This window comes from Calliopsis andreniformis, chromosome 5, assembly GCF_051401765.1.
Source record: "Calliopsis andreniformis isolate RMS-2024a chromosome 5, iyCalAndr_principal, whole genome shotgun sequence".
Lineage (NCBI taxonomy): Eukaryota > Metazoa > Arthropoda > Insecta > Hymenoptera > Andrenidae > Calliopsis > Calliopsis andreniformis.
The window spans coordinates 14,108,109-14,132,084 of NC_135066.1; the positions used below are offsets into that span (position 1 = coordinate 14,108,109).

Below are 23,976 nucleotides of genomic sequence, written 5' to 3' on the forward strand. Positions count from 1 at the left end.
TTCAAGTTACATGAATTTTCAATTAAACTTTGTTAATTATGGTAAAATGAAACAGTCCACTATATAATATGTAACATTATTCAATTAAGATAAAAAGAATTAGACTGTACTAGTGGTTATAATTTTTTAGGAACAATTATGTTGTTATATAATTTTTGTAGGAAAATATTATAGGAAGCATTTACTTTGATGATTCAAAAAATTATAAATAATAAATTTTTAGTATTGTATATCTTTAAATTTCTAAAAGTAAATTTGAAAATAATAAAGAATTATTGTATTTTATTTTGTTATTTTTTATTTTAACATTGACTCATCCATGTTGTAACTTATTATTAAATTTAAGTAATGCTTATTTATAAATAAATTGTCTTATTTCTGTTTTTAAGAAATTAATAAATATCTTTCATTGCATTATTATCTACTTAATTTTATGAAATTAATGTCATGAAATATTCTTCTATATTTAGATATTACTTTAGTGTCATTATGTTACTAATAAGTAGTACTTATGGTAAAATGAATTGTAATAGAAGAATTTAGTAGTATAAATTAAAATATATATTCAAAAAACTGAGAAATAACATGTCTTTTTGTCTATGATTACTTTTAAAAAGATGAATTAACAGCACAAAATATGTTATGTAAATGTATGTTCATAGACAAATCCATGCAAGCATCCGATAATATTTATGCGGGATGTGGAGTTCGAACATCTACAGTCACTCTTGGAATTCATGTATGCTGGGGAGGTTAACATATCTCAAGCAGAATTGCCTACATTTTTACGAACTGCTGAGTCTTTGCAAATCCGTGGCCTCACCGACTCTCAAAATAATCAGCACAACAACGAAAAGGTTTGTGTATAAAACTTTATGATATGTATACTTTCTTAATTTTCATATGAAATAATTTAGAAGGATTAATATTGAATTAATGTTATTACGATGTTGTAGCATTTGAAAACAAACAACATACATGCATCAAACGGCCGTGGGCTGATCTCACCAAGTTTGGAGGAGGATCGTAGCAAAACACCACCAGCCTCAAGTCCTCCACCATTGAAAAGGCTGTGCAAACGAAGTGATTCGCCTCAGATATCTAGTCCAATACCAGCTGCTGCGGCCTGTGCAACTGGGACACCACGCACACGGCCGTTAATTGAGCCACAGGTTCAACTTGACTGCTACAAAGATCTCGATATTGTTGAGGTTAGTCTTTCACTGTGCACTTTCCTAGATATTGAAAAAGAAATTGAAATTAATACAAGTATATATTGGTAATAATTAATCAGTAATGAAAGTACAATTTCAATTTGAAGGAAGGGAATAACGAATGATGTTTCTGCTTTAGCCAAAAATAGAATTACCGGAGTATGGAAGCGATGATGATTGTTCTCCAAAGCAGGAGGTCAACACACTGCCAAGTGGATTTCTTAGCCTTGACGGTGGCATGGAAGTTTTGCCATCTTATCCACCTTCTTATCAAGGTCAATACAATCAATTTTCTATAATATATGTAAAACATATTTCAACTAATTTGGATATTAAAGTAGAAATCATTTAAGATTTACGATACCACTCTATAGAGATGTGTCCTAAAATGAATGTGTATTATATAGTATTTTAATTTCAAATTATTCTTCTAGGCGGAGGAGCAGGGGGAGGAGGAGGAGGCGGTGGCGGAGGAGGTGGACCAATGGAAGGTGGGATGCCAGGACCATCTCATACCAGCAGTACAGAGTTAAATCAAGAACAGCAAGGTAAGTGATCACCCATCCCAACCCTAATTCTTTGGTAGTTGCGAGCACCATTACAAACAGCAACAACCTAGCCGATCATGTCGGAGAGAGTTTTTTGGATGCGAATATAAACACGGAAGGAGAAGGAGAGCCTCGGTTTGAAATGGTAAGCTCGTGTAGCTCGGTAGCTCTTGCTAGGCGGTAGGAGAGAGAACGAGAGAAAGAGAGAGCGAGAGAGAGAGAGGAGAAAAGAAAAGAGAGAGACATTTGACACTCGGAGGCGATCGTTTGATGATTTCATCCAGGTGGAGTGCAGTTTGCGGCTGTTTGTGTGAGAAAGTCAGCTGCGTGTATATACTTGGGTTCTACCTATCCATTTTGTTTGCCATAGTTGGAGGCGATGCTGTAAAGTTAGAATAAATTTTTTAGTAGCCATTAAATGGATTAAAACAAAATATTTGCATGAATTACTGTTTATAGAGAGTAAGTTTTATACAGTTTGGACTTCTGGAGGATTTTATTTCAAAATAAATATTCATGTAATAATTCGTTTTTTTGAATTGAAAATTTCAAAGTTAACAAAATTTCAAATGTGATTTTTAAAAACTTTAAAGACAGAAATATTTCGAGAAGATGATAGAATGAAGGTTTTGAAGTCTGTTTTTTAAAAACAAAATACATCCCACTATTTCGTAAAACTGCCTGCCTGTTGCTTTTCCGTTTTTGTCCTTTAGAAGCTACGCCAATTGGAACTTGAAGTTTTTCTTTATTTACACTTTTATAAAAATTTCTTGAAATTATACATAAATTGTAAGATTAATTTTAATGTTATCTTTTAAAATATAGATCCTTTTTTTTTCAGTTTCATTATATACGAAATCATTCATTGTATTTTGGTTAAACTATTTTTAACGTATTGATTTTTATCTAATTGGCATTGGTTTCTTGTTATCCATATACATATGTATGTATATTTCATGACAGAACACCCCAATTGACATACATAGCAAAGCAATTGCTTGTCGCTAAATTTCATTGTAAGCTTTTTGGTTAAGGTCAGTGTTTAATTACGGTGTTGTAATTAAAAAAATTAATACCCTTTGCTTCACTAATCATATACTGCATAATAAAATATATTGAACATTTAACAGTAAAAATTTTAAAAATCGAATTGCTTTTAATTGTGACATTTTTATTATTATTCAAAAGTATTATTTTTTAAACATTTAGAGTGTAATATTTTTATTATTTTTTATATTTACTTTTACATTTGAGCACTCTAAATTTGGATTTTTTAATATTGTAATGATATCAGTGTCCAACAGTATAAAATTTAATTATAATCATATCACTAATTAGTTATAGAGGAAAAAAAGGAATATATTTAAAAAATGCTACATATTTATGATGTTGTTGTTACTTTAGCAATAACATAAATTATTGCTGTGAAATATTTCAAATAAATTTTAAATATTGAGCAAAGATTTATAAATACGAAGGGTGTTATTATCCAGAAATAATTTTAAAATAATCTCGGAGGATGCAATGCGAACTCTCACGCCTCACGTACCCAATAACAACACGCTTACCATTTGTCTCCGATGTGTGTGCGTTGGTTACGCGCGATATCGTGGTGCGCAACAATAGGTAGCAATGGGATTAGCTAATATTTTTATAGTTTTTATACAAGTGAATTACGTTCGGCTTGAAATTCAATTGCAAAATAACTTATGTTATTGAAAAGTAACATAAAAATTGATGAAACTACTTAGTTATAATTGAAATTTACACTCTTATTACAAATTCAGTATTCTGTATTATTCAATGGAAAAAATATGTAGAAATTTTTGTACTATTATAAACTAGATTCAAATAATGATAAATGAAATTTTAGATACCATTAATGAGGTATTGAATTATAAAAATGTAATTTATATAAACAAAAAGTTTTAATACACTATAATGTAATGATGATTGTAATGAATACAAAAATACATGAAAAAAGAGTGTGAAGAGTGAGTGTGAATTGAATTATTTAAAAAATTAAATTTGACAATGTTTTAAATAAAATTTGAAGAGCGAACCCATTGCTAAACTAGATAGAGCGTACAACAATCGTGCAGCTAGGGTTTCTCAGCTGGTTGTTGCTGTCCGGTGGTGGCTGGCAAATCGGAGACCCCACCCGCATATTCAGTCAATAAAACAAATTAAAGAAACAAAATTAATTCCCTTCTCCGTGCTGCCTCTACCGGGTTAGAGCAAGTTGTGTGTGTGTTGCAGCTGACCTACGCAAACTGCACTCGCTGGACCCACGCCCCTGTCCTGTCTGCAAGCGCATGTACAGTAACTTGTCGAACCTGCGTCAGCACATGCGCCTGATCCACAACCCTCAGAGTGTCACATGCCCCCTCTGTAACAAGCCATTCAAGACCGAGCTCTATCTGAAGCGCCACCTGGTCAGCTTCCATGAGCTCAGCGTTGCAGACAGGCATCGTCAAGAAGAAATTTATCAGCAACAGCAGCCGAAAGCACAACAGCAGACTGGAGCGCAAACTCATCTACAAATCCAGGCACAACAAACAGATGCTGTCAAGCCCTTCCCTGTACCCAGGGTCCCTACAGAAGAGGGCGCAGCTGCAGTGACTCCGGAGAACAAATCAAGAGCATTCCAAGATAGTGCTTACGAGGTCAATCAGACCAGTGCTGAATCAAAGCATTTTCAGAGCAACATGATGCAGTTTGATACCGCATACCACTAATGCGCCTTAGTTTTTTCGGCCCATTTGTGATAGTTTTTTGGTTGAGTAGGATTAATGCCAACAGTTTCTGGCAATCAGACTCCATATGGAGTTAGTATGGTCTTTTAAAGAGAGGCCAAAGTGCAGCAAAGAGATTGAAAGTTTGTGCTGTGATGGAAAATCCTAAGAATTTTATAGAATTTTTAAACATAGAAAATGTTTGGATTCTAAGTATTTTTTTCTAATGAGTATAAGTATTTATGTACATTTTATTTATGTTGTATAACATTATTACAAATTTTTAAGTTTTATTTTGTTCGAGTTTGGAGGAACAGTATTTTTATACTTTTATTTAAAAGGAAAAGGTAAAGTAATGTAAAATTTGTTTTTAGATATAGTGACAAATGATTGACATACAGTCAAGTCTTTAGAGTAGTCAGAAACGAAAAATTTAATTTTATGGTATACCTCATTTTGCAAAGTTTTACTGCATCTTCTTTTTTCTTTAAAACTTTTCAAATGCAGCAGACTTTCTTTCAAAACTACAGTCTGTGTAAAAATTGTGTTCCTGTTTGGTAGAAACAATTGAAGTATTGTTTTTCGTGTTTGTTTTTCTACAGTTTGTAAAAAATTGTTTTTAGTTTTATATAGTAGGGTGTTAAGTTCTTATAATTTGTTAAAGATTCATCTCTATTATTTTAATGGTAGAACAAATTGAAACGTAAGATGAAAAATGCTCTAAAGGCTTCAGACGGAGTAACAATGTTAAACTTCATTTAAGAAGTCCACACAGCACTTTGTTCAATAGACCAATCTCTTCGCAGCATTTAACAATAACTGATGAAATAGAAGTCTTTGAAGGACAACTCGTAAAAGGTGCCGTGCCTATTCGTCGTAAGGAAAAGTGAGAGAATATTCCTTAAACAAAAGAAAACGAAAGAAACCGCAAACAAGTGGAGCAGCCATCCCACCTCGTACTGATTATTCCGCGAGCCAGGATAACTTGTTGTTTTATTTGATGCTATACAGTGTTATACAAACTACAGATATTTACAACGATATTATATTCTTACAGAGAATTATATTTACTTTATTGATTACGTCACACGACTGGGTGACACGCACAGAAACTCCCAGGATGACGTACGAACATATTATAATATATTTTTCACCGCGTAGCAGTTTAACGGTGCGATAGACAGCCAACCGATTTTACAGCTCAAGCAGATTTACAGAGGATTTATTATTGACAGTTATCGATGGGAAACCACCGTGATGCAGCAGATTGAATTTAATATATTATAAGAGGCTTGTGTCCGAGGTGGCTTTTCTTGGGAATTTCTTTTTTGATATGCTCTAATGTGATATTATAGAGCTAAATTTACAATTTTCCTATTGTATTTCAGTAAATCAAGGGTATTTTAATTTCTTTCTTATAATTTCTTCTCTTTTCTATACTAACTTTTTTCATGATTTGCCTGCATTTTGGTATCATTGTAAAGTATTAAATTGTTTTATGTTGTTTTTACTATTAGTCTTTTAATTGATAAAGCTCGATGTCTTTGACGACATTCATTTTTAGTTGTTTCTAGGATTTCTAAAAACGTTTTCGTTTAGTAAAATTGATTGGAAACAGTATTATTATTGTTCTAATTTTTTACATTTCTCTTCAGTGCTTTTGTTTTTTAGTGTTAACAATGTCATGCGTTTTGGGGTGTTTTTTGTGTTTGGAATCCTAATATTTTAAGATACTGGTTAACATGACATCAATTTTTATACGCATATTAAACTTTGTTCATCAGTATCTTAAATGTTTTATGAAATGTGAATGTAAGTGAATATGTTTGTTAAAGAATTGTGCGATATTGTTGCGTTACTAAATGTTTGAAATGATTTGTTTAATAATTTTGTTTAAAAGGGTAAAGACAAAAGATAAAGTCATCTCAGACATCGCCGAACTCCATAGCCATAGTACCACACAGTACAACTCAGGATCTTTTATATTATATTTTACAGATGACAATAGTTCCGTGAGCGCGATGTGCTCGACAAACTTTTCGCGATATACCTTTTGTCAGAGTCGAAAATTTTCAATAGTTTTATAATAATTCAGTACTATTCATTTCAACGATACTTTTATTTACTATTTAAATTCTTGGTTCTCAAATTGGGAGGCATTAAAAAATTACAGTAAACAGAGAATTTTCAAGATATAAATCGTAATTTGTCTCTTCATAAAACGAACAACTTTATTTAATGATTGCTATCTTCTGTAGCATAATTAAGATCAGCAGATGATATAAGAAGGAGAGTTTGAGAATCAGTGGTTTAAATAATATAAGTGCATCTTTGTTCCACTTATTACATTTCAGTTCAATATTTTCTTATTTATTGTTAAATATTTCAATTTTTATGACTTCTATTCCTTAACTTTCTACTACAACCGTGTCACAGAATATTATTAATTGAATAAGTTATTGTCTGAATAATTGTAAAATTATTGAAAATCCCTATACTGGCTCTCATTATTCGAGGGAAGTCGAAATGTTTCTCGAGTTGATCGCGCCATTCACACAGGCTCCTTACCTCACAATTTACAATCAAATCACAGATGCAGCTATATATTATTATAATAAGTATATTTACATACCGTTTTACAATAGTGCCGGAGTCGCAACGACTGCGACGAATCAGATTTAAAAGAAAAGAAAGGAAAAAAGGAACGCTAGACACATTAACCACGAAAGAGATGGGAATGCGAAATAATTGCAATTTTTTCGTCTCGTACGTGGACGGGTTTTTCTTCTTATTGTTATGCACTTTTTCCGACAACTTTCCATTCTTTTTTCGACACGTGAAACACAGAGAGCTTCGTGCCCAGCGCATAGTTTTTACTGACTCTAAGGCTAGAATATAAATGTTGCATATCATGTTATTAAGATTGTTGTACAGACAACCTGTTGCAAATCTCGATCTGCGGATCTTTCCTCGATCGTCATCGATTTCTAATTTCTCACTTCGTTGCTCTTCTTTGCATTTTCTTTTCCTAAACATCGTTAGGTTGAGATTAACAATTCCACAATGATTTAACGCCCCTGATAACGATAACGAGTTTTTAAATTTTCTCTTACATTTTGCAAGCTCAATTATAATTAAATACTTCAAGTTAGAATTGATATGAAAGAATGTATCAGCAAATTTTATACTCTATCGTTCAGACTTATAAGCGGGTTTGAACTTTGTGAAAGATTTTTTTAAGAATCTTTTAAGAAGTGAATAGTTACGTAAGAACGTTATTGATTACATTATATAATTGTCAAAGGCAGTATTTATGTTTTGAGTAATCAGTGTGTCTTAATTATGCATTATTTATAGGTTTCTTAGAATTTTGTCCCTAGCTGAACAACTTTTCATTTATTTTGAATGTAATCGTTGATTGGTAGTTTGATTCGTAACGAAATCGATCGATTGGACCCGCAGATCGAGCTTCATATACATATACATATATCACACACAGAATCAAGCAGCGAGCCGCAAAGATAGTGAAATAGAATGGATAAAGCAATGAAACGCATAAATAGGGATTTGAAACCGAAGCAAACGAAACAGTGCAGACCGAATCACAGGGAAATCATTTTTTTAACACGTAATCCTTCGCTGGGCATTAAAAGTGATATACCGATCAGCCGATTAGTTGATTGATTAATTGATTGATTGATACATTCCAACCGCAGAGTGCAGTTTTTCCATTATTCCAGCCGAAACCGCCGAATAATCAACTGATTAACAGCAAGACTAAAGAGAAAAAGAAAGATTCCAAAATTCATTGTCTAGGAAAACGTCCAAGTGAGGAGAAAGCACCTTTTCGCAACAGTTTTTGATCTCTTTTTCTTTTCTCTTGTTTGTACAACTTTTTTTTTTCATATCTCTTCGAAACATCGTTCTTTAATCGGTGGGCGATTTGAAAATTGGAAAGTTCTAATGCTTGGTCGAGTTCCAGGAGTAAATACGAAGAACGTGGGATTTTTCGAATTGGAAAATATTTGCTTTTGGATCGAAAGTATTTTCAAAGGGTCAGAAAATTGGGAAATCGAAGCAATAGTTGCAAAATTTTGACTATGAAATGTTGAATGATAAATACTGAAAGGATATCGATTCGAAAGCCATAAACTTTCTAATTTTTGATTCAACTATTTTTTCCTTTATCACTCAGAAAGAAAGAAACTAAAGAATACGAACAAAAATTCGACGAGTAGTTACGGATAACATTCCCGTTTTTAATCAATGGAATCGTTTTAAGTATTATTTATTCGTTCCCTTTTTTGTTATTATTTATTTGAAAGACGATTCGATCATTGAGAAGCATTTGAAACGAATTTTTCGACTAAATTCTAGATTTCTCTTCGCTTATTCTTTTAATCCTATTGTCCTTTTTATTATTTCGTCCCTTTTCGAAGGAAATGCATTTGTTTATTTGTTGTATATATTGTAAATTATTGCGATTCGTGTACTCAAGAGCTAGCAATTAAATGTAGGATTAGATTTAGAGGTAACCGAAAGAGGAGATTGGTTTCTCGTTCGGGATATTTTGGTTGATCCATTTCAAAGGAAATGGAAACTAGATTTTGTAACTAAAATGATATCTAGTTGAACCGAAATCTCTCAAAGCGGTTTAATGAATTTCTACAGGATGTCGAAAAGTGAGGAAGAGAATTAGACAAAAGAATAAAGAATTATCATTACTTCCAAACTAAATTATTCATTAATTAAGGCAAATTTGAATGAATTCTGCTTGTGCAAAGACAATTTTTGTCGAAATTGATAGATATAGATTAATAACTGATTTCATCGAAATAAGAAAAATGTGTTTCTACAACTTTTTGACATTTCTTGGAAAACAATTGAATATTTTTCGGGTCAAGTGATGCCTAACGAAAAGACGAGTTTTCGCCAAATACGAAAATGAATCTCGCGAATACTACGGAAAGTGTATCTTCGAAATCTAAGTCACTGAAGTTGCGACCGAAGAATTCGCTAATTGTATTACAAATTATCCTCACGTTTCTCAGTTCTCTTTATCTGCCCCCTCCCCCGACCGCTCGTTCTAGAATCTATGTCTATTATTCTTATGTCTAATATAAGAGATTTTCTACTCGATAGCGTACTCAAACGACCAGTATTTCACTATATTTTTTAATAGCGATTTTTATAACTGTAAAGGTACAGTAATCGATAGTGCAATCTCTCGATCGTAAGCGTAGTTAGTTTATCAGTATTAAAAAGTCATAGGGGTACGTGCAGTTTTTTCTGTAATTTCCGTTCAAGATCGTAACGCAAGATTCGTTAATGGAATGTTTCGTTAGAGCTTCAAATTATTTTTTTCCTCGTTTATATTTGCATCTCGCGTGTGAATGACAAAACGACTTTTAATTGACACGTGTTTCCTCGCTATGAAAGCTTTGCAGCTGGAAATCATCGATGAGCTTATAAAGTGTAATAGATTTAAACGTGTCTCAACGTTTAACAATGTTTACTCGCTTTTAATAGCATTCTAAAGAATGGTGGGACTAGCAACGATGTTATAGCGAGAAAATACTGCGTTATCAATTTTAATTTTTTTTGTATTTTGTATTTTTCGTATTTGTATTCGTTGTACACCGTTTCGAATGTGTGATACCTTCCTTTTTAATATTCTCGCGAATTTATTTCTTGCAATCTCTAAAGCGGCTTTGCGTAAGGAACTAAAACAATTACTAAGCTGTCGAAGCAGTTCACTGTTATCGATTGCCTCGTTAATCCATGCAATCGATACGATAAATGTGACCGATTGATATGCTTAAAGATATTGGTACATTAAAGTCACGTTGATTCATAAAATATTAGTTGCTGATTGGATAGCAAAAGTATAATTTCTAATTATGAAACAGTTTCAATTATTACCATTGGTCTGAAATTGCGTAATATGTTTAATTAAGGCGACAACATTTTATGCGTCTCTAAAATGTCGATGAATTTTTTTAATTATTCAAGGCTTGTGTTAAATTAATAAAATTTAAAGAATAGTAACGATTTCTTTTGAAAAAAATTGATTTTTTTCTCTATGAAAATTTTCAAACTTGAATGTAATAAAATTGCTTGAATTAAGAGACATATTCAACAAATTTCAATTAAATATTATTCGAATAACTGAAACAGTTTCTACTAATATTAGAAAATACATTTTCGACGAGTGATACAGTTATTACGATTTGAAAGGATTTTGTAAATAACCTCGTGGCTAATATTTTAATTTCATTAGTGTGTTTATCATAATTCTCTATGTCTATTCCTTTATTTATTTAAATGGATCCTAGGTTCATATGTTGTTTAAAGGAAAAAAAAAGTTAATATAAACCATTCTACTATGAAATAAGCATTACTAGATAAGATCTATCTATCTATTGATATTTATCTAAAGATAACGTAAATTATATCTGGGCAATAGTGTTGTCGAGCTGTAAATTATCGCTTTCTGCGTGAAATAAGAGGTCGGTTGCGAATTTCAGTGAAAGACACATGCACCGAACGAGAATCCAAGATAATAGACTGCATCGTTTTTTGCAGATCTGTGTTGGGAAGTCCTTTTTTTGCAAAAGAAAAATAGATACGTTTTTGAATCGAGATTAAAGTAAATTAAGGAATAAAAATTTTTAAAATTTCCGCGAGAAACCTGGTGAAAGATCATTTCTCAAATTTTACATGGAAATTTGAGCAAAATTCAGTGTTAGACTCTTTGCAAAAAATGGATACAGCAGGATAAAACAGAAGATTCAGTTTTAGAATTTCCATCGGTAAATCGAACGAATTCAAATTTATGCTATATGATATGCTTTTTTTTTTACGATAGTATGAGATAATTGTACCTTAATATTCTTACAAGAAACGAATAGATATCAAAATTTTTGTTTAGCATAGTTACATGAACATTGGAACTGAAGATCTTTACAAAAATTCGCGGCTATTGTTCTTCAGAATTTTCGCAAAGTAGGAAAAATGATGAAGGTAGGAGACAAAATTAAAAATAAGAGAAGGAGAAGAATTTGCAAGTTTTTAGGACTTTAACAATTATATTTGCAAGCAATAAAAATATTGGTCTCTTAGTATTTACGAAGGCAGGTGAAACAAAGTGGCTTTTTACTTGTTTTTTAATAGACTTAGAGCTTTCTAAAGCATTAATATGTATAAATAATAATTATGGGGAAATGAATGTTTTCACAGAAACATACATTAGAATATGTCTTAAAATTTTTAAAATATCGTATTTTTAATGAACCAGTGAGGTCAGAAACAACATAAGCCAATTTTATTTAAAAATTGAGTGATGTACTGATTCATGTTGCAAATGAGTGCAGAAGTAGCACACTTACTTAAAAGTAATTTATGCTGTTTTTGATCTCCACGAATCAAGAATTTTTGCGATCAATCTGAAGAAGATTAGAACTCAAATTTTTGCTTGCAAACAAAATGTTCGGAACGAGAACATTGAATATTAAATTTCAAGCTTCTGACACATTTTCAGGAGAATTATTGCAAATATCGTACTTCGAGATTTTTGCAATAGGTCATAAATATTAGATTCGAAAATTTTTACAAGGAAGTCGTCAAATTTAGATCATAGAATTTTTACAAAGAATTCGACATTAAAAATAGGCTTCTAGATTTTTTGCAAAATAACTAATATTCAAAGCTCGATAGTATCCTTGCGTACAATTTTACGAAAATTTCTTCGTAACGCAAGTCAGATGGGAAAATATTTCAAGTAAAAGCTCGATGAAAATTTGTCATTTGAGATGCTTTGAAAATACTGTTCGGAACGATTTAAGAAGCTTTTTGCAAAAAATCTACGAAATTAGTTTTCCAAGTAGTTATGGGAAATGGAAGGAAAGAAATGTCCATTAATTAGGCGTTTCAATTTTTATTGAAATTATTTCTAAAATTTCTACGATGAATGAATAACGTTTACGGGAGGAAAGAGGGTATCGGAATTGAAAATTTTCCACATATTTTCTCATTGAGAATGAAACTTTACATCTATATAAGAGGGGAACACCTCAAGTGTAATTTCCTCGAGTTTTCTCGCTTCTGGCGTAGAAATTTTTCTCACTTTCTAATCTAAGTGAATTTATTTAGTAGAACCTATATTATTATAAACAGTCCCGTGCGGCATAGCGTATATATACAAAATAATAATAATTCATAATTATTCACGTGAACGACTGAATAACCGCTTTCTTCTATCTTCTTTTACGCTATAGATACTGAAAGAGTACTAACGCCAACCGTGAGAGAGAAAAATAAGATTTTGTACTTAGGAGAACCTTCTGGTCAGATAATTGCTACTTTCTTTTTATCTAAACAAAATATTCTTGTTTTAATCGCTATTTCATGCTTTAAATTTGAACAGATATTTTTATCAGTAGATATTGCTGCAATGAATGTGTATGACTGACCATTTCATTTTTGGTGAGAAGGGTGAACATATTTTTGTGTGAAACGTGAGCTCATTAATTATTGTTTTTACAGACGGAAATTGGACTTTCCAGAGCTTTAATGAACAGTTTCATTTGGATATCTGAAATTGGCAATTATCTGTGCAGATTGGTGTTTGCAATAGAACCATGGAAGAGAATGATGTAAACCTTTTGCAGTCACTTGTAAAACCTTTTTTGTTACAATAACAAAAGAGACACATTCCTTTGTACCTTTTTAAATTTATTTGTATACAATTTGTGCAAATGAATTTCAACACACTAAAATCAGTAATCGTGAAACAGTCGTAAGAATTTGATGGAATGTCAATGAACAAGGATGTCACATATTTCAAGGAATTGTAAACAATAAATAATTAAACAGTGATTACAATGAAATTATATAATATAAAATAAAAATGGGAAAAACATGTATCGGAAGTAACAGAAGTGTTACATTTTCAGTCATCTTATTTATAGAAATATTATGTCGTTTTCAGTCATTTTATTTATAGAAGTTAGTTTTCTTTTAAACGAAAGTTAATTATTTATTGTTAACGTGATGATATGTAAACCATTTGTGAACAATCGACAATTGTACAAATCGTGAAGTTAAACTGAAATATCGGGGCTGCAAATGGTTAAAAAATTTGTCAATAGACTTGTTCCTTTTTGAACTACCCACTAAATCGTTAAGCAACTAATATAAAATAGTTTCGTTCATTGATTCGTTAATGAAGAAAAAGTGTCACTGTGATACTTAATCAAACATCTCACCAACCAAATCGTTCGTTTATCCGAATTTGTATCTCTTACTAGTGAGACGTTCGAACATATTTCACGTTGCTTTAGGTTCCTATATTATTTAATTCTTCGGTTTATTGTTTAAGCCAAAAATTGTAAAAATAAATGACTATGTTTTTTTATTCGATTTGTAGCATTTATAAGTGTCTTATTTGCGAAACCCAAACAGGTATCATACGCGTCAAGTGAAAATTGATCTACATGGTAAAAAGTCGAAAATGTTTTTGTCGATGGTACCAATTATTCATGTACTCTACTGAAAATTTGTCTTTTAACATAAAATACGAATCAGGCTCATAACAAATAAATTTTTATTAAATGCAGACGAGTGAGTGACAGTTCAGTGAATTTTTTATGAACTCCCTTGAATTGATTCAACTTTCAGATTTTATTTTACACGTACACAGTGAACTTCACCATTTGTTTTATGTTAGAAATGTGTCTTACTCTGAAATTTCTTTTTAATACTTTCATCGAAGTTGCCACCTGAGTTGGAACAAAATCAATTGGCTGACTTCGAATTGTATTAGATTAGAAGACAGGGTAAAGTAGTTGGAGTAACTCTTTAGTGGTCGTTCAGCAACCAGTTGATAGTGTTATAACAATTGAAGTGGGATTTTTTTAGCTTTTTATGAATGCTTTTGATACAACTTTTCTTATTGAAAACAGAATCCTATTTGTGATATTACTTTTTACGCAATTATAATTTCTTTAGACAGTTTTATTTTAAGAAAATAGTCCCAGTCCCTTTCGCTGATTTTAATGTTTAAATATTATCCTTTATAAAAGTAACGAGCAATTCATGGCTTGTTTCAATTAAATTTTTCCTATCGATAAAGTCGCGTGTCACATTTTTAGAGATTAAAACGTGCAACGTTTACTTAATTTTCAAGTTTTCATTTGTTGTTAAAACTTTTACTTTTATCATTATTTACAGATAATTGCTAGCAAATCGGATAAGAAAACACTTTAAAAGTCAAATATATGCGTGACAAAATATTGCACTATTTAAATAATAAATTACACGTTCGACTTTTCAATTGAAAATTGAATTAATTTTGGTAAACTTTTTCATTAGTTACACGCGTTTTTGTTTCGTTTTCAATTTTTGACCAATTCGAGCACCCTGTTTAAAAAACACACCTAAGTAAGGCATACGTATTTAGATAAATTAAATATGTGCGAACACGTGAGTTTTTTTGCGACCATACTTTGTGATTTTTACTATGATATCCATGTGAGTGTTTCAGTTTTTGTTAACTGTATACGATTTTTTAATTGTCATCGCAAAGATGACAATGAATAAAAATATTCAAATTTGTAAGTCGGCTTTAAAATATTTATTTCGTGCTTCTTGTTTTAATGATTCATTTGTTAAAGATATGGTAATATAATTATGAATATAAGATAAAATATTTAGTTTAGAAATTATAAATATTCATGGTATATACTAATTATAATTTTAAACTTTCTTTTGTCTGCTATTATATTTTCATGAGGTTGATTGTAAACCCAGCTTGATAAATAATCTAACCCAATTTATTTTAAAATTTCAGGCCTAGTAAATATTCATATGATTACATGCACATTTACTTAGAAACCTAATTACTGGAAATAGCTTTTTTATATTAGTTATACGTAAATTGCTTTTAAAGTTGAAGTAGATTTTAGCATTATATAAAAATGACTTTATTTCCTCTATGACAAATAGTACGATAAATTTTAATTTTTTAATTACTAGAAAATACTTTATTACATTGTAGTATTTAAGGAAAGTGACACAAATAGTGTTACTCCTTTCTTAGTTTAAATATACGTAAAAACATCGAGATATTCGTAATTATCAAATTTATAATTATGGAGAGTGGCAAATATTTAATCAGTATGGAAATAAACGTATTTAATTCGTATAAATTTATCGATAAATTGGTTTGCATTAAATTAAAATTTTCATCAAGCAAAGCACGAGCAAGTACTTGTGGCACAGAAATTGCGAAAGGATGGTGCATCTTTGACAAGAAATCTGTAATTTGCAGTAATCGATTATTGGATTCAATGTGAATTTCCTACAACCTACAAATTGCATTTTTTCAATGAGAATTACAGGAGCATGCTGTATCATTTCTCTTTTCTCAGTTACTATTCACTCTTTGATCGAGAAAGTGGCACTCTTCTTTGATTAACCCTTTGATTCTTTTCCCTTTTAGCAATTAAAATCTTTCTACAATTGTTGTATACTGTAGAATATATTTGTCATTCTGTCCTCTATATGTGAATCAATTTATTCATAAAATTAGTTACATATTTAGCGAATTTCAATTAGAAATCTATTAATAAGTTTTATGATATTCTATATAAAAAATGGTATTCGATTTTCAAAGACACTACTTTCCACAGTTACGACAGTAGACTTTTTTATAGTGCAGACACTGAATTCCTGTAATACCTATACTCAAAATAATTCGACATAATTAAGAAAAAAAAATACAATCCATGTCAAATTTTCTATAATTACATTATACAACTGTCACTTCTTACGAATCTGTTCTAAAAACTTATTTCAATATTCTCCTACCTCAAAAGTGACAAAGGAAAGAAAGAATTATATTACACATACATCCCCTTACTTTCAAAAACACATTCCATTACCTCCCAAATTTCTAAGAAACAAAAAATATAGTAATAAAGCTTATTGAACTAAAGAAAGCTACCTTGACAGATTATTAACTTCAATTGCGTAATAAAAATATCCATGAATAAACCTTATTCACGTGAATATATTCATAAGTAATATCGTCAAGCACTTACGAGAGAAAAAAAAGAAATAAAATATACAAATGTAGCAATATACGTATGTAGTATGGAAATGTTTGTTCAGGTCGCAGGGTACGTCGCGGCAGGCCGCGACTTGGAACGAGGGGTGGAAAACACGGATCCCCGTCTGTGCAGTGTAACTCACCCTCGAGGAGTGAATGGTTACCGCTGGATATGAGGACCACACCACCCGCTGCGATGCCTGCTTTCCGTGGATTCGAGGAATCCTCTTCCGATGGCGTGGCAAGTTTCTTATTTTTATATTTTTCCATTTTTTATATCTGATGCTCCACTCGAGTTTCAAAGTATATTTATAGAGAGAGTTTCCTGTCGGTAGCAAACGTATGTGATCAATTTTATTCCTGGTTTGGAATTCAATCTTTATGTGTATGATATTTTTCTGGTTTTCGTGTTAAATTATTTTAAACGACAACAGAAATGGTTCAGTTTCTCAGGAGGAAATTTAGTTTTTAGTATGATATGGAGTTAGGAACTGTCTAAAATGAATTCTTAAAATTAGTTTAGATGGATAAACTGATGTTTTTGTGAAACTTATTATTATTTATTATTACTCCATTCACACTTTACAGTTTATGGATGTAAAATTATTTATAATCTATCGTACACTATCTATTGTACAAATATGACAAAAACCAACTTAAGTTATATTTAAAAAGGAATAACAATTCTGAGTATAGTATGTAAACGAATTATACACGCTGAAATTAATTTATTCTAAACTTATAAACCAATCACATTTATTTACTACAACTGAGATGCCTGAATTCTGAACAATCATATTTTTGATACTTATTGTCACTGTTTAATCTCGCTATTTTCTCAAATTCTCTACTATAAATATACAAATTTTTTTTTGTCTCCCTTTCCAGAATTTTATTCATTTCCTCTTCCCAATCATTTCTATTCCCAATACTCTGAATGCATCTCTCATAATTCTTCTACAATTTGCCAATCATTCCGCCACAAACCCTTTGTGAAACTTTTTTTAATCATTGTAGTTTATAGTGATATCGAGTATTTGAATTATTAATGGTGCTTAAACAACAAATTTCTTCATTCTTACTAATCCTTTTCTGTTTTTTCCGTATTTGAGGATAAGTAATCCTAAATTTACTATAAAAATCTCTAATCTTGGCATTCTTCTTGTAATTTTCTTTATTTCCTTCTTATTTCTATTATTTTTATTTTATCTCTGTACAGTCATTGCTTCGAGTTGTTACATTACCTATGTAATCTCTTTTTCGTCTTTCCCTGTATTTCCACCTAGTCTCTGGAGCAAACTTCAGTTTCTCCTTTATGTTAAGGTGCCTCGGCAGATAAGGGAGAAGTGTCGAGTATCTCAAGTTCGTGCTTTGATCGACAGGTGCACCTAGGAGAGGGAATAGCGGTTTGCGAGGAACAACTAAGGGCTGTGAAGTGGAGTGATTACAGAAAATTGACACGTGGTTTGGCTGCAATTCTGTTCAGCCCGACCGAGCTGGCTACCTGCTCGGTTACGGGGCAACGATGGAGTCGAGCTGGAACTGCCACCGAAAGGCCGGTGAAACCTGCGCTAGATAAGGCCAAAGTACAGGCCATCATATGTGAGTACCATGAAATGCTTTAATTTAGTAACGTCTACCTTTCGAAAACACTGTTCAGCGACGCTCGATAGTTTAAACATTATAACTGCATCAAGTGGACATTAGACCTTTTATATTACTTATTTTCTCTGAATCTGTTCATTTCCTTGGGCGTCTATTTATTCACTCTGGGATGGCGTAACGAATCGTTTGCATTGCACTAGATTCTTCGAAAACAATTTTTTTAAATATTTAAATATTAAAATGTTCAAATTCTTTGAAAAAGTAATGGGTATTAGATTTCGTGTATTTTAAATTTTCTCTGAAACTGTTAATTTTTCTACTTTTCTTTTCATTCACTGTGAGATATTATAATGAATCATTTGCATAGCACTAGATTCTTCGAAAACTATTTTTTTATATTGTATTAATTTTTTTAAGTATTCAAATATTGAAACTTTAAATCCTTCAAAGAAGTCAGGGACATTGATCAACTCTAATTGTTAACGTCACGTAAATTATGGATTATAAATCACCTCAAAAAGGGGATACAATTGACAGGGGTTGATTAAAAAGTTCATTTTACTTGAAAATATTTCCATGCAAAATTACCTCACGCACAGATAACGTACTACATTCTTTCTATAATATTAATAAGATATTCCTACTACATTTATAATTTAGTGTTTTGTTTTTCTACTCTTCTAACTTTAATGAAACGTATAAAATATTCTATTATTTCTGATGAAGAGCATACAGGCACAGGTATCATACTTCTGTTACTCATTAATATTGAAAGCCATTTTTCAAAGCAAATTTAGCTCCCTTGACTGTCTGTGTGGATCACTTCAAAATTTATACATCTCTGTCCACTGGGTGACAAAAATAAATATTGCTCTCTGACCTCAGCGTTCGAAAGACAAATATGGACAAAATGGGTTAAGGGAAACAGAGGAATTCGGGATAATAGAAGCACGAATGGAATATGGTCACTATGATTTTAGCATGTTATACATCGCAAGAGGGATTTTTAACGCTTCTATAATGTTAAACGTGCTACCGTAAACAGGTAAAAGGTAGTAAAAACGTTCTTCCTTGCATTAAACGACGTGTATTTGCTACGTGTCCATATAACGCTGAATTCCCTTTTTATACTGTTGGAAGAAAACGAGTTTGAACTTGGATGTCATCTATTAGTCAGTGCATTACTTTAACAGTGCATGACTGAGTAGTTTTGTGTTAGGGGTTTGCTGCAGATGGAACAGTGTTCTCTTTACTCCGAGCTACATTTAATACCTTCCAAACTCGTCGGCTCCCAACAGTAGATCGATCGTCTAATGGACGTTACTGTCGTACAGAGTAATCAGGGTAAATTTGAAAATCTTTCAACATCATCAGTAAAATCAACGAAGTTATGAACCTTCGTTTTTAGAAACTTCTTTGTCGTTTTATTAGTGTAAGGAACTAAGATAGAAATTCTAGAAATAATTCTTCCTCTTCCTTTTTCATATTTAATTGTAAGCTAGTACATCAATCACAGCAGTTGCACTAACTCAACTTTTAATTAGTATGAATAATATCTGTTGATAACTTAAATAGGTTAACGAACTGAGAACTTGTGAATTTTTTTTGTCTTATTAAGTATTAACCATGTTTTCAGTAAATTCTTTTTTACCGTATTCAAGTCTTGGATTTAGTGCCTATATTTATGACACATATAATTGTTATTAAAATAGTGAAGAATATGGGTGACATTTCTAACTTAATAATTATAATACAGTACTAGCTGCAGAATATTTGAGGCATCCTGTATTGGTATTTTGGATATGAAACGTAATACACGTATCAAATTTTATTATGCACGTATTGGGTTCTGGCTGGTTTCGATAGAATCCTTCGAGATTTAGACACCCTGAAAATATCTATATCAAATGAAAATCCAATCTTACGAATTTATATTTATTTTCTACTACTGAAAGTATTTATTTTGGAGTTACTGTAGAACGCCAAAAAATTCTGTTTTATTTTTCAATTTCTTTTTTAAAGTTGGAAGTTTGAAAATATACTTTTGAATCATTTGAGAATTCAGTGACGTAAATGAGGAATAAAAAAACTACGATTTGTCGAATAGTTGTGTGCCGAGTTCCCTCAGATTTCTTGGAACAATCGATTCGACAAAGTTAAACGAAACGTAAGGAAGGAACGCGATGTACGCGTATCAAGAAACACGATAAACACAGGATATCCGAGAATAAAACGGTGACTACTCTCAGCTATGTCTAAACATTTACTTGGAACGAAAATAGGTCGTTTAAGAATCGAAATTCCAGTTTATAAAATTGCTCTTTTCGCCTCGAGAGATTTAGTCTTGTTTCGATCGCCCAATCTTTCTCGTGGTCTGTTGATATCTGAGATAAATAAATAAATAAAAATGTATTCGGCGCCCATCAACTGCGCGAAACATCGTCGTTAACTTGTTTCCCTTCAAATTTTTCAGAAGCAATTGGCTTTTAGAAAGGTTTCAGAAATGTTTAGGAATAATTGTGTACAATTAAAGTCAACTACCTCTTTCTGTCAGATACTAGTAGCAGATAGGTTGAAAGGATTTTGAGTCGTGTCAGATATGTTTTAAAATGAAATGCATTTTGGAGAATGATATTTTGGGTATCATATTTGTTTTAGTTAAATACTTTATGTCTGTTTTAATTAAATGAGAACTTGAATTTAATGAATGTGTTATACAGACAAACTACAGTTAATAAAAAAGGTTTGCAAAATATGATTATAAAATTGGTCATCTGAGAATTATAAGTGCTTCTGAATTTTGATAATGCAAGTGATTTTGTGCCTTTCTGTTTATTACGTACCATATACAGCATCCAACTGAAATTTATGCTCGTGGTCTGCATCTGACAGGCATTTTCTACTTAAAATAGCGTGAAAGTATTGTCATAATACGCAGGAAATTCTCCTACAGTAATAACTATTAACTGCAATATTAATTAAATATACTTGTCAATTATACTTGTTTGTCTTAGATTTTATTGCCAAAAGAAGGTTTCATACTTGTATTTTATAGTCATTTATTAATGATCATCAATGGAATTACTAATAATTGTTACGTGAGTGTGAGCTTTATAAGAAGAAAATAAATCTTTAACTTCGAAGCAGGAAATTTCCTGCAATTCTAATATTGATTTTCCAAGCTCTGTTTACTAAGCAGTTTTTTCTTGGCAATGTGTTTGACAAGTACTGTTTATTTTGTAATCTTTAACGCTCTTTTTCAACACTCCGTACAATAAAGCAGTTCTTTTCAAAACATTCTCAAATTGATAAAAAACTGTTATTGTGGTATTCTATAAAACTTGAATGTTCAAATTATTTGAAATTGTTTCAAAAAATATCTACGTTGAAATTCATTCTATTAAAAGGTACAAACATCTTAAACGATCTAACGTTATTTTTACTACTATTATTTCATTAACTTTTGGATTGTTATATTACATTTATTAACAGTTTCTTAGGAGATAAACACGATACAAATATCAATTTTATTTTTATCTTACTTTACTCCTATTTTTCTGCTAATTCTGATCAAAGAATTTCCTTACTATAAACTAATATTATACAAATCAACATTAATAATCCCATAAGTTACCCACATTAAAGCGACATAGTATTCGAAATATTAACCACAAAATCGATAGTAGTCTCAAGCCACAATACTTCAGTCACTGCGGTAGTCATGAAATGAAAAGAGTCGATAGTAAACGAAAGAATGGTATTATTGACAATAAGCAAGAGTTAGACGTAGACGTAGAATCGTGGATATTTCATCGTAGAATTGTTGCTTGCTATGTGTATTCGAAGCGTAAAACATGAAAATGAAAACTATCGATGCGTTGCGAACAAATTTCCCCCGCGTCACTTTGGAAATACATTTTTCATTGGAATTTTAAAGCCTACGTGACATCGAGGTTTCCCACCGTCGACGTGAGCAGCGTGAAGCAAGTGTTGGCTTACAAGTGCAAAGAGAACTCGACGGCACTCAAGATGAAATCTATTAGATACATTTGGTGAGTCCAATTCAATTTCCGATTTATTCGACCCCATTTTATGTCCCTCCACCCTCGTGATCGTAAATTGAGAGTTTTAGCTTCGCCATTAGCGAAATTCATTGCACCTTCCGAAAGGTAATTTACCGAATTCCGTTCTATTATTCGTGGATTAATGTTGGGAGGACTTCTGACGAGCTCGGTGTCAGGGAATTATTCGCCATTCTTGTTGACCTTGAATTGGATTTAGTTACCAATAGATGTAATAAAGTTGTTGGTACTTTTCTGGTTATCCTGGTAGATATTTAAATATGCTAGGTGATCCCAATTTTGCCATGCTAATGTTTAAAACGTTGTTTAATATTACTAAATAGTGAAATTATTGAATGCTTCATACAGTTTAGAATCTTATCTAACATCTACAATAAATTATTATTCATGAAAGAGATTTTTAACACTAGAACTACCAAACCTGTCAAAATAACAGGTATGATTATTTCTTATATATATTTTATATTTTGCAAACTTTTTTTCTTAGTTAATACTGAAGAATTCATAAAGAACATATTAATAAACGTTATTTCTGTAAATACAACATTTCTGTAATTGTGGCACTTTGTTAAAAGTGGATATAGATTAACCACGATAGTTCTAGTGTTAATTCTGTACTGAGAGCAACCTTACCCTAAGTCCATTTTTGGTATTTTTTAGGAGAGCCAAAAAGCAAACACTATTACCCATTTCTTAACATAGTATTTATAGTATTTGAAGTAGTTTATATTATTAAATTTCTTTCACTTATGACATAACCTAACTAAATTCCTATTATTTTAATGAAATGAAAGTACAGCAATAAGATTCTGTAAAACACTCAGTTCTGAAAGAAATGGACTTGGGTTAGTCTGGCTCTGAAATACAGAATTATAGTTTAGACCAAAATAGTAAAAGGCTGCAACATAGTGATATTGGGGTACGCAATTTCGCCATATTGTAGTGGAAATGGTTGCTTTTGGTCTACGAAAACTTGTTCTATGAGAATCTTTTTTCAGAGTTTACTAGTCGAATTGATCAGATTGTTTGTCCTAGTACCATTTTGCATACAAGATAAGAGATCTCTTACCAAACACAGAGCTTTGTGTAAGACATCATGAACCCCTTATGTGCTCATGTCGTGTCTTACAAAAATATTTATTATTCACTAGCATATTGTAATTTTTGTTTGAGACATTGTAAAATGAAATTCATTCTCTCTACAAATCTTACACTAGTGATATTTTGAGATTTTATTTATGAGTTAATGAATTTCTCATGTATGTGGAATTTGAGAATATTGGCAAATTGGGGTTACCCAACTTATTCAAAGTTTCTGACGTTCAAACATAAATTGTTAAAATGTAATGTATCTTTCGAGTAGGCTATAAATCTAGTGCAGAAATTACAGAGGGACTAAGAAGCGATTAAGGACTCAGGGCTTAGAATTTATAGGAAAATTTCTAATCCCTTGTCAGAAGGGGCTAGTCCCTTTCCATTCCGTCAACATCGAAGACGGACAAGTTGAGCGCTTCCTTTGTTAGCTGAAGCACGATAGAAGCAGCTCAAAATCGAATCTGATACAAACATCGTTCCTCTTGCTTAAGACCCTTTTCTCTTTCACTTTTTAACAGGATCTAAAAATGAATTACCATTTGGAAAACATGGAAGGTACTTTCTTCTTGATAATTCACAATTTTTATC

At 31.5% G+C, this 23,976-nt stretch overlaps 1 protein-coding gene across 1 annotated transcript in view; it reads left to right on the forward strand.

The window, feature by feature from the left end:
• LOC143178900 (uncharacterized) overlaps nucleotides 1-23,976 on the forward strand; it is a 32,130-nt gene that overhangs the window by 1,530 nt on the left and 6,624 nt on the right. Inside the window, exons 2-8 of the mRNA XM_076377833.1 lie at nucleotides 663-857; nucleotides 957-1,211; nucleotides 1,354-1,489; nucleotides 1,691-1,762; nucleotides 16,669-16,847; nucleotides 17,989-18,208; nucleotides 22,149-22,263. Coding sequence (XP_076233948.1) covers nucleotides 663-857; nucleotides 957-1,211; nucleotides 1,354-1,489; nucleotides 1,691-1,762; nucleotides 16,669-16,847; nucleotides 17,989-18,208; nucleotides 22,149-22,263 — 1,172 coding nt within the window. The remainder of the gene's footprint in view (nucleotides 1-662; nucleotides 858-956; nucleotides 1,212-1,353; nucleotides 1,490-1,690; nucleotides 1,763-16,668; nucleotides 16,848-17,988; nucleotides 18,209-22,148; nucleotides 22,264-23,976) is intronic.